Consider the following 15,839-nt stretch of genomic DNA (forward strand, 5'->3'; position numbering starts at 1 on the left):
TTTTTTTTTTTTTTTTTTTTTTTTTTTTTTTTTTTTTTTTGAAACAGTCTCCCTCTATCACCCAGGCTGAAGTGCAATGGTACAATCTTGGCTCACTGCAACCTCTGCCTCCCAGGTTCAAGCAATTCTCATGCCTCACCCTCCCGAGTAGCTGGGAGTGTGCCACCACACCCAGCTAATTTTGTATTTTAGTAGAGATGGAGTTTTGCCATGTTGGCCAGGCTGGCCTCAAACTCCTGATCTCAAGTGATCCACCCTCCTCAGCCTCCCAAAGTGCTGGCATTACAGGTGTGAGCCACTGTGCCTGGCCTATTTGTTCTTTCAGTAGGTATATATTGGATACCTACTCCACAGCTGGCACTGTAGTAGGCACCAAGGTGCTATAGTACATAAGACACAGAGCCACCTTCAGAAAGGTGGACGAGCAAACAGCAGCACTGTGTGACTAGTGTTATGAGGGCTATAAGGAGGGTTGGGGACGAGTAGTAAGCCTTGAAATTACCTATGTAATGACCTATTAGAAAAAAGCGTTTTACATTTTAGAAGCTAAAGTAAAATGTGAGAATAGAGTTTGGGACAGTAGAGAATGGGCTGGAGTAGAGAAAGGTGGAATGTTTCAAAAGACATGAATCCAGAAAAGAGCCCTGCAAAATAAACTCAAGAATCTGAACTTCACTCTCAAGCTACGAGAGAAGAGTCCTTGAATTACTTGAGGGCAATCCCAGCCTGCACTTCAGAGAACCATTAGTCTGGAACTCTGACGATGCTTTTGCCTCAGCAAAACAAAATGCCATGCGTTGTTCAACACAGTGAGTCAAAATCATGACAGTCACCATAGATCTGTTGTGTTAGGTGGGTTGGAAGTCTCTGTCTTCATACAATGTGACGTAATGGATAAATGTGGATTATTTACTCATCTGTTAATTGTAATAAGGCAACCTATTCTCTCCCCAAGAGCTCTATCTCCATTATCAGTGGAAAAAAACAGAATTTAAGTAAAGATAAGTTACCTCAATTCCATGTCATCTGAAAAAAAAAGTGCTATCTATAATATAAACCCCTTAATAAGTCTAAGAAAGACACTAGTCTACGGGAAATATTTTAGGACTGGGTCAGCTTGCAAGCAGAGCAATGGATGCAGAGAAATGTGGAGATCTGTCCCAGGCTTAATTATTTATTAGAAATAGTCGTTTACTGTCCACTAAGGTATTTTAATAAGCAAAATTACCCTAATATTCTGAAGTATATAATCAGCTTTTGGTCAAACAGTCTTATAATGGTTTCGAGTCATATGAAAAGAAAATGACACTTACTTTGCCGCGATGGTACCGTTTAAATGCTTAGAATTCATAGAACAGTATAATGGTGTCTGCAAAGTCACTTCAAATTTTGGCAATACTGGAAAAGAAAAGCAAGGGTAAATCTTTTAAAGAATCTACTTCACTATCATCTTCCACTGAACAAAATGAAAATAAAATTGTTCTGAAGGAGTTGATAATTTGTACTATTTGAACTTAAATTCATTAGAATTCATTCAAATACATGTTAAGACAGATGAAAAGCCCTTTGTTTCACCCAAAACTAGAAATCCCTAGTTTGGTCAGCTTTATATAATTAAGGTATGAGGCTGGGAGCAGTGGCTCATGCCTATAATCCTAGCACTCTGGGAGGCTGAGGTAGGTGGATCACCTGAGGTCAGGAGTTTGAGACCAGCCTGGCCAACAAGGTGAAATCCTGTCTCTACTAAAATACAAAATTGCTGGGCATGGTGGTGCACACCGGTAATCCCAGCTACTCAGGAGGCTGAGGCAGGAGAATTGCTTGAACCCAGGAGGCAGTGGTTGCAGTGACCTGAGATCATGCCACTGCACTCCAGCCTGAGTGACACAGTGAGACTTCGTCTCAAAAAATAATAATAATAATAAAGGTATAAACTATTTTATAAGTACTAATACTACAATTGATACAAAGCATTCCACCAGAGTAAAAAATGTGTGTTTCTTTCCAGTCTATAAAACTTTTTTTCTATAGTTCTCTGACCAAAGAAACAGGTCACTCTCATAACAAGTCACCTTACCATTCAATTAACATAAGAGAAGTATCAAAAAAACCAAAGGGTCAACAATATAGGGCAGACCTTCAGCTCTAATCAAGGCTAACGGCCCTGAATGTACCAAGACACTCCTAGACTCTAGACCAGTCTAGGACAGGGAGACCAAAAAAGTCATATGAGTCAACTATGACCCCCCAACCCCCACCACCAAGGAATTCCAAATGCCTCTTCCTCAACCATCACAGGTTTGCAATCAATTCCCCACCTCCACTATACCTCATGCAACAACATACAACCACCCAGTATACCACCACAATAGGATATAAAGATAGCCTATAAAAATGTTGGTCCCCTATGATTTATTCTTCTAGATCAGGGCTATCTAAAAGACATAAAATGGGAGCCATATGTGTAATTTTTCATTTCTAGTAGCCAAATTTTAAAAGTAAAATAAGCAGGTGAAATTAATTTTATATTTTATTTAACCCCATATATCTAAAAGATTATCATTTCAACAAATAATCATAAATTTAAAAATGGTTATTAATGAACTGTATTTCTTGCTTTCATTTTCCTTGTACTAAGTCTTTGACATCTGGTGTCTCCATTTGGACTAGCCACATTTGAAGTGCTCAACAGCCACACATGGCAAGTGGCCCCACTACTGGAGAGCACAGTTACAGATCAGACTTCAGCAAACTATGACCAGCATGAACCAAGAACATTTTTTACAATTTTTAACTGGTTGGAAAAAATCAAAAGAAGAATAATGACATATGAAAATTATATGAAATTCAAATTTTCATTCCCATAAAATGAAGTTTATTGCATCACAGCACCCATCATGTACACATTATCTTTGGCTGCTCTCATGCTACCAAGGCAAAGTTGAGTGGTAATGACAGACACATATGGCCCACAAAGCCTGAGATATTACTACCAGTATATTATAATTTCTACTGCCTAAATAAAACCTAATCTCGAAAAGAAGCTCAAATCAAATGAAGAACTCCATGTGTAACCTCAAAATAACTATTCAAATTATAACTAATACTAAGATCCTATGCTTTCACTCTCATCTCTCATTCCTCTCCATTCACCAACAAAATAGATGGGTTCCACTGTTTTTATCTATGGGTTTCTAACTGATATTGTAAGTATGGCACCTGCAAGAAAAGGATTTACCTGAAAAACAGACCACCTTTACCAATGCCAATCAAATGAAAATATGGAAGAGAATTTGTTAAGTATTTTAAGTGCAACATTTTAAATATTTTATGATCATAACAAAGTAGAAAATAGAAAAATCACGTTGTGGATAAGAAAAAGACTGCATAATACGAGAGTGCTTACAAAGGTGATTTTTCTACTTTTTTCTTTTGTAAAATGAGATTTTAGAAATTTTACAAAGAAAAAAAAGAAATGGTTTAGCCGTATAGAAAAACACCAGAATTTTAAACTCCCATTATATTTTTACTTCAAATAACACATCTCTTAAAAATTTCTCTAATCTCTGCTGAAAGTAACAAATGCTTTTTTCTTCCAAAGTAGGTTGAGGAACTCTTACCATATTCTGAAACCTGAAATGATTGATAATGTGTCTGGTCCTATTGGGCAGGGGGAAAAAAAAAGACAAGAAAATATAAGAGTTTTTATTTATTTTGCTTGCTTGCATAAAACAATTTAGAAAACTAATTTTTAAATTACATTTATAATGATACAATGAACAAACCTGTTTATTTTCATTTATGGAAGTGTATTTGTAGACAACTGCAGCATGAAGCCCGTAAAATTTCAGGAATTTTCTTGCCAACCCGTTAGCATAAAAGGTGACCTATCTTTATAATTCATTGCAGGTCATTTAAACAAACTGCTTAATCTGACTTCCATCATTTGTGAAATAAGAACTAGATTAAACTAGATAATTCAGGAATTTATGAAGCAAGGATAACACAGGTCAAACTAACAAATAACTTCAGATTTGTTTTGGATATCACTATCAAAAATTAATGGAGAAAGTGAAGTTACACATAACTCAAATACTTATAAATAATTAAGGATGGAAAATCTTCATGGAACAACATGCTTTACCTTTCCAATTCCTTGAATTATTTTCTACTATAATCCTTAAATCAATATATCCTATGCTGTTATAATAGATACTGCTAATTATTTCCTTTTCCACAATCAACAAGAAAGCATGTGGGCTATTACCGTATCATTTATCTAACTCTTCATATTTCTTCTTGTTTTTGTTTTTTGAGTCTCACTTTGTCACCCAGACTGGAGTGCAGTGGCACAAATATGGCTCACTGCAGCCTCAACCTCCTGTACTCAAGTGATTCTCCTGCCTCAGTCCATCAACTACCTGGGACTACAGCGGTGAGTCACCAAGTCCCACTAATGTTTTTTGTTTTTGTTTTTTTTTCTTTAGTAGAGATGGGATTTTGCCATGTTGCCCAGGCTGGTCTCAAACTCCTGAGCTCAAGCAATCTGCCCACCTCGGCCTCCTAAAGTGCTAGGATTACAGGCGTGAGCCACCATGCCCAGTCAACTCTTCATATTTCTAAATCGTTCATTCTAAATCAAGGTAGCCCAATAAATAGAACCTCTCCAAACTGGCTATGTAATTCCACTAATGAAATTTGTATTGCAAATTTAATTCCTAAATTTATCAATTCAAACATTGAGATGTAGCTATAAAATAATAGCTTTTGTTAACAAGTACCCTTGGTTAATCTAAAGCATCTGTACATCAAGAAGTTATTTTTTAGTCCTAAAAGAAGGCCATGGCTCACTTCAAAATATAAAACAAATATAATCACTAACATGCTAACAAATAAATTGTGTATAAATTGACTTCAACATTGTCATGTAAAGAAGATCCCATCTTTGGTTAGCTGTTGTTGAAAATAAAATTTAAAAAAAAAATGAAATCTCAAGAAATTGTGTTGTTTTGATCAAAGTCTTAAGGAATTTCATATTTGTGGCTTCTATCTCAAATTGTTTTCATATCATATAGTAACATTATAAATTACATGTATTTGATTCATTTATAAGTTCTAACATGTCATTCTCAAAAGTCAAATCAAGAAGGTAATTTACCTATTATCTGTTTTACTGATGAACATAGGAATACTAGTCTTTAAGTTAGTTTTTGCTTTATTACTGAGGCCAGCACAGCCAAGACTATGGAATAAGTAACAATTATGATGTTTCTGTTTCTCAAGTTTCATTCATATAGCAAACATTAACTGAGTAAATACGACATGCAAAACACCATCTGAGGCTCTATAAATCACAGTCCTCAGCATTAGAGGGTCTAGTGGTGGAGACAGACATAGTCAAGAACGATAATTCAAGACTGACAGGGTCCTGGGGTTTCATGCACTGTGTTTTTGCTCTAACGCTTGCCTATTCTTGACTTACATGTACTTCCATCCCTCCCCATTTTCCAGGGCTTAGCTTAAATATTGCTACTTCATTTTTTGATCATTTTTGTATCCCTCATAGTTTACCCCTTGGGGTGCCAACCTAGTACAAAATAAGTGCTCAATAAATGTGTGTTTGATTAAATAAAAATTATTGGCTTTTACAAATATAGGAAATCAACTTACTTATTTGAGCCTACTTAAAACAACAGCCTGAAACTAAGTTTTAGGTCATCATTTGTTTAACACACAAGTAGTTTACATTAGATTATATTTGAAATGAATTCCATCTCCCCTCCTCCTCCTACACTGCCAGTTCCTGATCAGTCCTGGATTTTCCATCTTTCCATTGACCGTCTCCATCCCCTCACTCAGTCTCTAAACACTCTTGTCTTTTGTTCTCTTGGTACTCCTAAATATCTCTCTGACCCCTTCCTTGTTTCCTTTATGCACCTGTTTCTGATCTTTAAATGTTGGCCTTTCCCATGCTGAGCCCTCTTCCCACTCTTCAGGCTCTCATCAGCTCTCAGGGTTTTAACTGCCATTTCTAGCATAAAGACACCTAAATCCTTATCTCTATCCCAGATTGAGACTCAAATCCACCTGCTAGATATCTCCACCTGAATTTCTGACAGAATGTCCTGGATTTATTGATCTGGATTTAGCCTCTTTCAAATAGCTTTTCTTGATTGCCCTCTCCCCATGGTGGGTTAGACGCCCCTTCTCTCCTATAATATCCTGTCTATAACTCAATCATCTTGCCTAACACAATATACGATAATCCCTTGCTTCCTGTCCATCTCCTGTAAGAGACTATGAAATCCTTGAGAGCACAGAACCTGGTAAAGCATGCCTTCAACGTTTGTTAAATAAACATAAGTATAAATTAATAAATGAGTCAATTCTTGTCCCCAGTCTGGTTCTTCCAGTACTCAATACATCAGCCTCAGTTATCGGGCAGCATCTCCTGCAACACGTTAAAATAATCTTCTCTTGAGAAGGATCAAACAACCCTGAAGAGGCGAATGATCCACAGAGTAACCTTAACTCTCTGCCCTTTACGTGAAAGGAACATGAATGCCCCAAGGAGTGGAAGCATCCAGCCATCATAGAAAACCGAAGAACACAAAGGAAGAAAAGTTTTTCTTTTCACTGACATTTTAAATTGTTCCAATAAATCTAGAAAACATTTTGTAAGTGAATGCTGACAGCATGCTTTCTACCACACAATGTCTTCCCAAGGTGGTTATAAGTGGTAAAATGCAAATCAACAAATAAATTATTTTACTGTCCAAGGGATTTGAAAAGCAGAAATGAGTTTTGTAATGTCCAGTGTATTGTCCTTTAGGCAAACAGGCCATACCAATTTTCAGAATTGATTCAGTTGTTTTAATGAAATATATAATCAAGTACAAAAGATACTGAAATATTTAAAATTAATAATAATTCAGAGAATTCACAGATATTTATGCCATATATAACCACAAAAACACCGATACTGAGTACTTTCATTAATCTAGAACAGGGATCTGCAAACTTTTCCTGTAAACAGCAGGATAGTAAATATTTTAGGCTTTGCAGGCCATATGGTCTCTGTCCCAACTACTTAACAACGCTGTTGCAATGCAAATGTAGCCAGAGACAATTTGTAAACAAACAAGCACAACTATGTTCCAATAAATCTTTATTTACAAAAAACAGGTATCAGGCTACATTTGGTTTTTCTCCCAGGGTTTGCTAACCTCTAGTTTAAAAAAAAAGAATAAAATGTATTCCCAAACTCTTCTGTTCATTCTAGCTGAACTAAACAAAATTTTACTAAACTTTACTAAAACCATGGAGCAAAAAATCCAGTCCTTTTGTAAGAAGTACAAGTTTCTCTTACTAAACAATTTTCCTTCAGTTTTGAAATAATTTTATCTGCTTCAAAATGAGTATTTGTGTTAACTGTAGTTCATCAAATATAGTTTATGCTCATTCACTCTGCCAACAATTGGAAAAAGGCTAACCTGAAGGCTTAAATACTTGGGCAACATGTCTTTTAAGCAAACACCTCCCCAGGCAAGAGAAGCATAACTCATGTCTTCTGAGCTCTTCTTTCCCCAATATGGTCACAGTTCCATGAGGAAAGCTCTCTCCTAAAAACCTGCTCCGAAGCACATGTATTCACTCTCTGTTTCTACTGGATGTAAGCCTGTCTTGATTAGATTTTCTAAACAACTTCTAAAGCAGAAGTAGAAAATAAGAGTCAGCAGGTATTCTTAGCAACCTCTGTAATTTCTCTACCTCTTGTCCCTGAGTTAGTAATTCATTGTGAGGGTGTATGTTACAGAAATTAGACAAATGAAGTTGGAAAGAGAAAACACATTATTTTTACCACCCTTTTAGGAAGTATGCTATGACTAGAATACAAATTGAGACACGTGAATTACTAAAACCATCTATTTCAGTTACAGAATTTTTTTTCCCTAACCATGATGCCATCCAACTCGAGTTTCTATTTTTAACAAATTTGAAGAAATATAGCATATTCCTTGACCATTAAAAAATACATTTTAAAATGCAGGTCAATTTCTTTCAACTCTTGCTTCTGGAGGAAAAAGCAATGCCAGAATCAAAACTAAGGTGCTGGTTGGATTATTTCTGCTTGTTCATTATGTTCTTTTATGGTCATTTCAGTTCCCTAATAGTTTGTTTTAGCACTACTCTCCAGTGTCTGGATGTACCTTTTACTTAAAGATTAAGAAAGGCACTGAATTTGTGAAATCTGCACATAACGGGAGATTAAAAGGGAACTATGTCAGACTCAGTTTTGCATTTGTCCCCCAAGACAATAGATGTCAACTATGTCCACCTTCCACAGGTAAAGGACTACCACGTAGCACTTGCAAAGGAGGTTTCCAAAAACTGGTTTTGTAACTTTTAACCCATTACCAAGGTGGAAAGGTCACGATAAAAATAAAACTAGAAGGGAATTTCAGGAGAGAGCTTTCAATGAACTAGGAGTGGCACACACTCCACCCTGGGGCATCAGGTAGAGTTGCTTGGCCCTCATTTCAAGCCCTAGGGAAAGGGTCTTCCATAGACAATGCAGACAGCCGGGTATGTGTCCCTGGGAGCATCCTCAAGCTGTCAGTGAGTAGGCTCTTGACACACCTGAAAACTCTAAAGGGTATAATATTGGTGCTGACAGTGGAGCTAAGAGTGTGCTATGCTAGAAGTAGTCTGCATCTCCTGAGTGTCGAGGATCAGAGAAAGCATGAGCATTTTCCCTCAACTAGACATGCCAAAAGAGCAAGTCAGCACGGGACTGCTTTCTCTCCTGATCAAAACAGCCTTAGTAGGAATAAGGCAAGCCCTCAGAAGAGGGAAGCTGGAGGTGTGTGATCTAGATGCCCAGGAGCTAAAGATGGAGTTATGAGCTGCCATTTGGAGGAGACAGATTCAAAAGCATCCAGGGTACTTTGGATGAAAGACCTCCCAGCAATCTTAAGGGTCCTCCTAGGAATACAGAAAGGAGTTTTAAAAAGAAAAAATGTTAGTTTTTCCATTGACCTCCCAGAGAGGTCTGATGCAGATGACAACAGTATTACTTTGAGCTATCAAATTGCCATTCTTGTAGGACAAATATTAGCAAGTTCACATGACCCATCCTTATACATCAGATGAGAATTTTGTTACCCTTACTTCTCTTTCCTCCACCCAATTCAATCTGGAGGAGACAAAGGCAGCCAAGTGAGTCGGAGGCAGGCATCCAGACCAAAGAAGACCCAAGCTGGAGAAGGGAGCATTTTATTTTATTAGACTGGACATATTAATCACTGAATGTAGACCGTTTGTGTGTATGAAAGCAACCAAACGTGACAGGACCTTTTGTTACCAAAGAGTAACCATAAAAATGATGGGATTTTTCCCTGCATTTTGTCCAAGGAGTAGAGAAGAATTCATCCCAAAGAACAGGACAAAATGGTACAAGAATAATGTGTTTTCTTACTTCACCTGTCAAGTAATAAATGTTCAACCTCACAGTTACACACAAATAACTGAGCAGGAATACGTTAAGTAAGAATAGGAATACCATAACATAAATGAAATTATATTGCTGCTACCTCCATCAGATAATCATATTAATTCACTCCTTCTTAGGAACAGAAGTTGTAGACTCTTGTATACAATAGCCTACATTATATAGCTATATTATGTATAGCTATTTATGCGCTTTATTGCCCTTGAAATCTGGATTCTGCCTCTCCCATTTCACTGGTACCAGAAGATGCTCGGTATGCCACGTTGCTTTTGTCTAACTGCCCGTCACCTTTCTCAGGACTCACTCTCTTTGAGGCCTTTGCAGCACCTGGAAAGCCACTCTCTCTGAATCTCTTCCCCTCTGCTCTGTGCTTGAACTTGCTGGTTTTTCTCTTCCCAAAACTGGCTGTTCTTTTTCTGTTGCTTTGGATGGCTTCTCTGCTTTGCTCCTAAATGTGATTTCTGATGGCTCAGTCCAAATACATCTAGCTCATACCATTCACCCAAACTGAGCTTCCATACCTGACTTCCCTAGAACTGATCACGGGTGATTCTCCCAAAGACCCAGCTTGAAATTCTCAGGCACCTTTTGCTCCTCTTTCTCCTCTGCCCAATGGAAATCCAGTCACTAACCCTAATGATACTGCCTTTAAGTGTCTCTTGAATTCATCCATTCCTCTTTAATTTTTTCTGCTCTCTTACCGCAGTCCCCTATTACCTTTGAACTTACTAACACTGAAGGTATTCGATTACAAGCCAACATTGAAGGTATTCGTATATTTGTTAAACAATAATACTAACTCCCTGGTAGTCTCCTGGACTTTAGTTTCTCTCCCTCTAATCACCCCACATGCTGCCACCAACATGATCTTCCTAAAACACAACTTTAATCATGTCATACTATTATGTAGAAACTTTCTACTCAAGCAATAAGAAGACAATGCACACTGATGATTTTTATTTGTTTGGAAGTTTATGATAAGGATGTCATACTTTCTACATTATCATGTTTGGATGTTTTTACCTTATTCATGCATTACTTTTATAATCAGAGGAAAATTATGACGGTATGATCCTATAGCTTTTATAATTTGAGAGACTCATTTACACACATTTTGTTTCCTTTGTCCTCAGAAGTTCTATATTGAAATTTGCATCATTGATTGAAATTCAAAGTAAAACACAGAAGTTTTTAGAGCTCTCTGCTGTCTACAAAACGAAATATAAAACTTCAGCCTGTTAGCCAATAACCTCCACAGCTCGGCCCACAAACTCCCCCACCTTTCTCTTCAACTACTACTCTCTACAAGCCCTCCACTCCAGCCAGTGTCTGCTCCCGGCCCCAGAGCCCTGTCAGCCAGCTCAGAGCCCACCACTTCCCATCAAAGTCTTACAGTCCCCTCCAGCCCTATCTTGGACTTGTAAAGCTGTGAAGATCCTTAAAAATCCCTTGATCCAAACCGCTTATCTTACCACTGAGGAAATGGAGAACCGCAGCTGAAATGCCATGCACCCTTGACTAGAGCACAGTACCCAGGTCTTAGGACTCTGAATCTAATGCTCTTTGCATTTGTTACACGAAGCTTCTTTGATTGTAAGCTCCTTGAAAGCCAGGTCTGTGTCTTATCACCTTTAGATGGTGTACTGACTGGTGTTTCTTCCCACCCTCGCATACAACAGAAAAGCTTCATATTTTTAGCTTTCTTCAGATCCCTGCTAATCTGACTATGCCTAAACCTATTACCTACATAACAGCAATCACGTAATATCCTATTTTCCTCTCTTTTATTTTACCATAAAATTGGGAGAGCTTAAAAATAAACAAGAAATCACAATGGAAACATCATCCTGTAAAAGTGTCAGTTGATGTACACTGACCTACTTAAAGGAATGACAGTCAATAGGGTTTGCAAAATGAGAGAAAGTGTTGGTTAACATTTACATCATCCTTTCCTTCCCTTTCCTGTTTATAGTCTAAACATCTGTGGTCTAAACTGTAGTTGCAACATATTTCTCTTGAGGTTTCAACCCAAACTCAGCATCAGAATCAGCTGTGGTGGGTTTAATTAATAGAGAGGTCCAGTTCCTACCCCAGAGCTACTGAATCAGAATTACCAGGGCCAAGGCCCAAACACAGCAAATGCATTCATTCAACCTTTCCTTCAAGAAATATTCATTGCACCTGAGTGTCAGGTGTAATGGGACTACAACTCCACATAGACCTTCTGATCTAGTGGAAAGAAGGATATTTATCAAATAACCACATACGTGAGTATATATTACAAATTATGATAAAAGCTGTGAATTAACATTTACAGAGAGTTATGAAATCTGGAGATAAGACGGGAAAAACAGAGTCAGATCAAGTAAGACCCTGTGTAGGCCATGGTAAAACATCTGAATTTTGTTCTGAGGCCAGTGGAAAGTCCTTGAAGAGTTTTAAGCTGGGGAATAACACGATCCAACTAATGTTTAGATTACTTTTACTGCTGTGTAGAGAATTGGTTGCAAAGGGAAAAAAACTAAATGCAGAGAGATTAAGAGCCACTGTAATATCTAGGAACAATATAATAGTGGCTTGGACACAGGAGGGAGAGGTGGAAATAGAGAAGTAGGTGGATTTGAAATACATTTAAGGTTGAGGCAGGCAGATTGCTTGAGTTAAGGAGTTAGAGATCAGCCTGGACAACATAGTGAAACCCCACCTCTACAAAAAATATAAAAATTAGCCAGGCATGGTGGCACATGCCTGCACTCCCAGCTACTCAGCAGACGGAGGCAGGAAGATCGCTTGAACTTGGAAGGTGGAGGTTACCGTGAGCTGAGATTGCCTAGGTGACAGAGCAAGACTCTGTCTCAGGGTTTTAAAAAAATGGAAGGAAAGAAATATATTTAAGGACAAAAGCTGTGGGAATTGGTGAAGGCCTGAATGTGGGTGGTCAGGCAGCATGAGGTGTCAAGAACTCTAAGGTTACCAGCCTGCACAACTGAATGGATAGAGCAATTAAATAAGATAGGAAATGCTACAGAAGAGCCAGGTGTGGTGGGGAAAGATCGTGAAGAATGATACTGGACATGAAGAGTTTGGGGTGCTCTGAAACATCCAAGTACAGATGTTGAATAGGTAGATAGTTTTAAAGGTCTGTCACTCAGAGGTGTAGGTTCTCTCAGAGAGGCCAATTTGAGACTTACTGGTGTATAGACGGAAACTGAAACCACGTCTGTGGATGAACGTCCCTAGAGTGAGAAATGAAAGATGTCAATATGTAATAGAGAGTAAATGACAAAAGTGACCAAGAAGAAGAAACCAAGCAAGTAGAAAGAAATCTCAGAGCCAAATTGGAGTGAGTTGGGGAAATGGAGACAGAGAGATTAGACAACCTTTTTTTTAGAAGACTGGCTAGAATGGGAATGTGAAGTCACTGAAAAGGAAGTAGGGTTATAGTATTTCTCTATATTTTCAATTTTTTTCAATGAGAAGGAATTAAACATATTAGATTTTATAAAAAGATCAAAGACAGAAAGAGATCCAGTTTGAAGACTGAGAAGAAACAGATTGTCAACACTGTAAGTTTTCTGAGAAAGTAGAGGAAGAAAGAAGCCAAGGCAGAAATCAGGATGTTGGTCTTAGATATGAAGAATAGGACCTTTCCTGTAAAAAGAAGAGAATAAGCATGAGATGGGCGCAGGCAAGACATGCAAATCCGGCAGAAAAAGTGAAAGAAATTCCCATCTGATGACTCTGTTCTCTGTGAAGTGGAAAGGAAGATAATCTGCTGAGTGTGAGGAGGGAGGAATAAGAACCTCCCCAGGAGACAGTTTTTTTCCTGAATCCCGTCTCTCATTAGAAAGGATTACAAATATTATTCTGGTTCTTATCAAGGCCGGAACTAAACACCTGAAGAACTGAAGCTGGTCTATACCTGACAGTCACTCATAGTGATAGGACTTGGGAATAATGGATCTAACCAATGACCAAGACATAAACCACACAAGCCTCCAGTTAGCAGGAGAGTGGCCAGGTATCCAGAGTCACAAGCACATTCATACTCCTAAAACAGTGTTACCATCTGCAGTACAAGTACATTATGCAGTACAGGGGACAAACTTGTTTCCTTAATGTTAAAAAAGTACTAACTAGAAACATATCCCTTTAAAAACAAACAATAAACAAAAACCACCCATTTAACCCTCTCTGTTCCTACTCAAAGTTGAAGGAATTATGGTTTTTAAAGCCATGTAACATGACCACCTTTGTTGGGCACCTATCTCAAGCAAGGGGAAAAGCAGCAGCATAGCTACAGCTTCGTATTGAATACGAAAGTTACCCTTGAGGGAAAATAACTCCATTTCTTGCTCTTTCTCCCTTTCCTCACTCCACCCAGGGACTTGGTACTCATTTCAGTGCCATCTTCCCCCTCACCCAGGGCTGCCACCACTGGTCAGAGCCCAGTGAGTTATCATTTTCCAAAACTCCCTCTATGCCACTGAAAACAAGGCATCATATAGAACTATACACACATACCATACTAACGTCAAATTCTTGCTTTTTATATTGTACTATAATAACATAATATATAACCACTGGGTGCACTGCATAAAGATTATATAGGGCCTCTCTGTGCTATCGTTGCAACTTTCTGTGAATCTACCTAAAGGTAAACAGTTATTTTAAAAATTAATCTTCTTGGCTGGGCATGGTGGCTCATGCCTGTAATCCCGGCCCTTTGGAAGGCAGAGGCGGGTGGATCACTTGAGGTCAGAAGTTCAAGACCAGCCTGGCCAACATGGCAAAACCTTGTCTCTACTAAAAATACACAAAGTTAGCCAGGCATGGTGGTGGGTGCCTGTAGTCTCAGTTGCTCGGGAGGCTGAGGCAGGTGAATTGCTTGAACCTGGGAGGCGGAGGTTTCAGTGAGCCAAGATCGTGCCACTGTACTCCAGCCTGGGCAAGAGAGCGAGACTGTCTCAAAAACAAACAAACAACAAAAAAAATTAATCTTTATATGCCTCATATGACCAAGGTTATAGAGGCTATGAGGTGACAGCAGCCTAATCCTTAATAGTTTATTAATGGATATTAAATAGATCAACCAAGTAACCTACATGCTGGACTCAAATCTTCAATCTAAACACATGGCTGCTGTGGTCAGAATCCGGGACACGGTGGGAACAATCCAATGTGCAAACAAGGTGATCCCTGTGGCATCCACAAGTCATATAAAAGAAGTGGGTATCTTCTCCACCAATGCATACAGCAAGCCCTGTTGACATCTAAATTAAACCTTAAAAGGAGGCCATATTAAAACAGCAATTGCTGGCCAGGCACAGTGACTCACGCCTGTAATCCCAGCACTTTGGGAGGCCAGGGTGGGCCGATCACCTGAGGTCAAGAGTTCAAAACCAGCCTGGCCAACATGGTGAAACCCTGTTTCTACTAAAGGTACAAAAATGAGCCAGGCCCACGGTGGCACATGCCTGTAATCCCAGCTAATCAAGAGGCTAAGGCAGGAGAATCGCTTGAACCTGGGAGGCAGAAGTTACAGAAAGCTGAGATGGCACCACTGCACTCCAGCCCGAGTGACAGAGCAAGACTCTGTCTCAGAAAAAATAAATAAATAAAACAGCAATTGCTGCACATAATAAATAATTTAATTTTACAGAACTGAAAGTATCAGTAAAATAGTTTCTAGTCTTGACCCTCCCACAACACACTGTATGAGCCTAACGAGGTCACGTCACTTATCTCAGATTCTCCCTCCATAAAGTGGGGAGATGGATCTAGGTGACCTCTACGATACTCTATAGCACTGAGACCCTATGCTATGTGCTGATGATGCTATGTACTCAGACCCTCCATTTCACTGATGAACACAACATCCTAAAGTCTGACCTCAAAGTTTTCTAATTGATGCCAAAAACATGTACCTTCAGAGAGGGGTACAGAAGACACATTTGAAAGGAGGGGTCCTGTGGCTTCTGGAAAGAAAGAACAAAACAAAGTACTCCTCATGAAAATCTGTATATGAGGCCTAGAAATTAAAATGCACACTGCCAAAGGACTGCCACTAGCAGATCAAATGGCTCAATAAAGACACAAGAATAATACGGCACCAAAATTATGAGTGCATTTTAGACTGTATAACAAACGAGAATATTCAGTTATTGCCTAAGATCTTTTTTTAATTTTCAAAACAAGAAAGTCCAGGCATTAATCCAAAAGTCCCGTTTTCCATTAGCTCACAGGTTCATCAAATACAGCAACGATATATTTTCTCAAAATGAAAATATAGTTCATATGGAACCAAAAAAGAGCCCGCATTGCCAAG

General features: G+C 38.6%; 1 protein-coding gene across 1 annotated transcript in view; it reads right to left on the bottom strand.

The window, feature by feature from the left end:
• The window catches only part of CD109 (CD109 molecule), a 152,841-nt gene that overhangs the window by 75,155 nt on the left and 61,847 nt on the right, over positions 1 to 15,839 (bottom strand). The window contains 2 exon segments of the mRNA XM_017871333.1: positions 1,314 to 1,398; positions 3,621 to 3,660. Coding sequence (XP_017726822.1) covers positions 1,314 to 1,398; positions 3,621 to 3,660 — 125 coding nt within the window.

Source organism: Rhinopithecus bieti, unplaced genomic scaffold (genome assembly GCF_001698545.2).
Source record: "Rhinopithecus bieti isolate Rb0 unplaced genomic scaffold, ASM169854v2 scaffold_4709, whole genome shotgun sequence".
Lineage (NCBI taxonomy): Eukaryota > Metazoa > Chordata > Mammalia > Primates > Cercopithecidae > Rhinopithecus > Rhinopithecus bieti.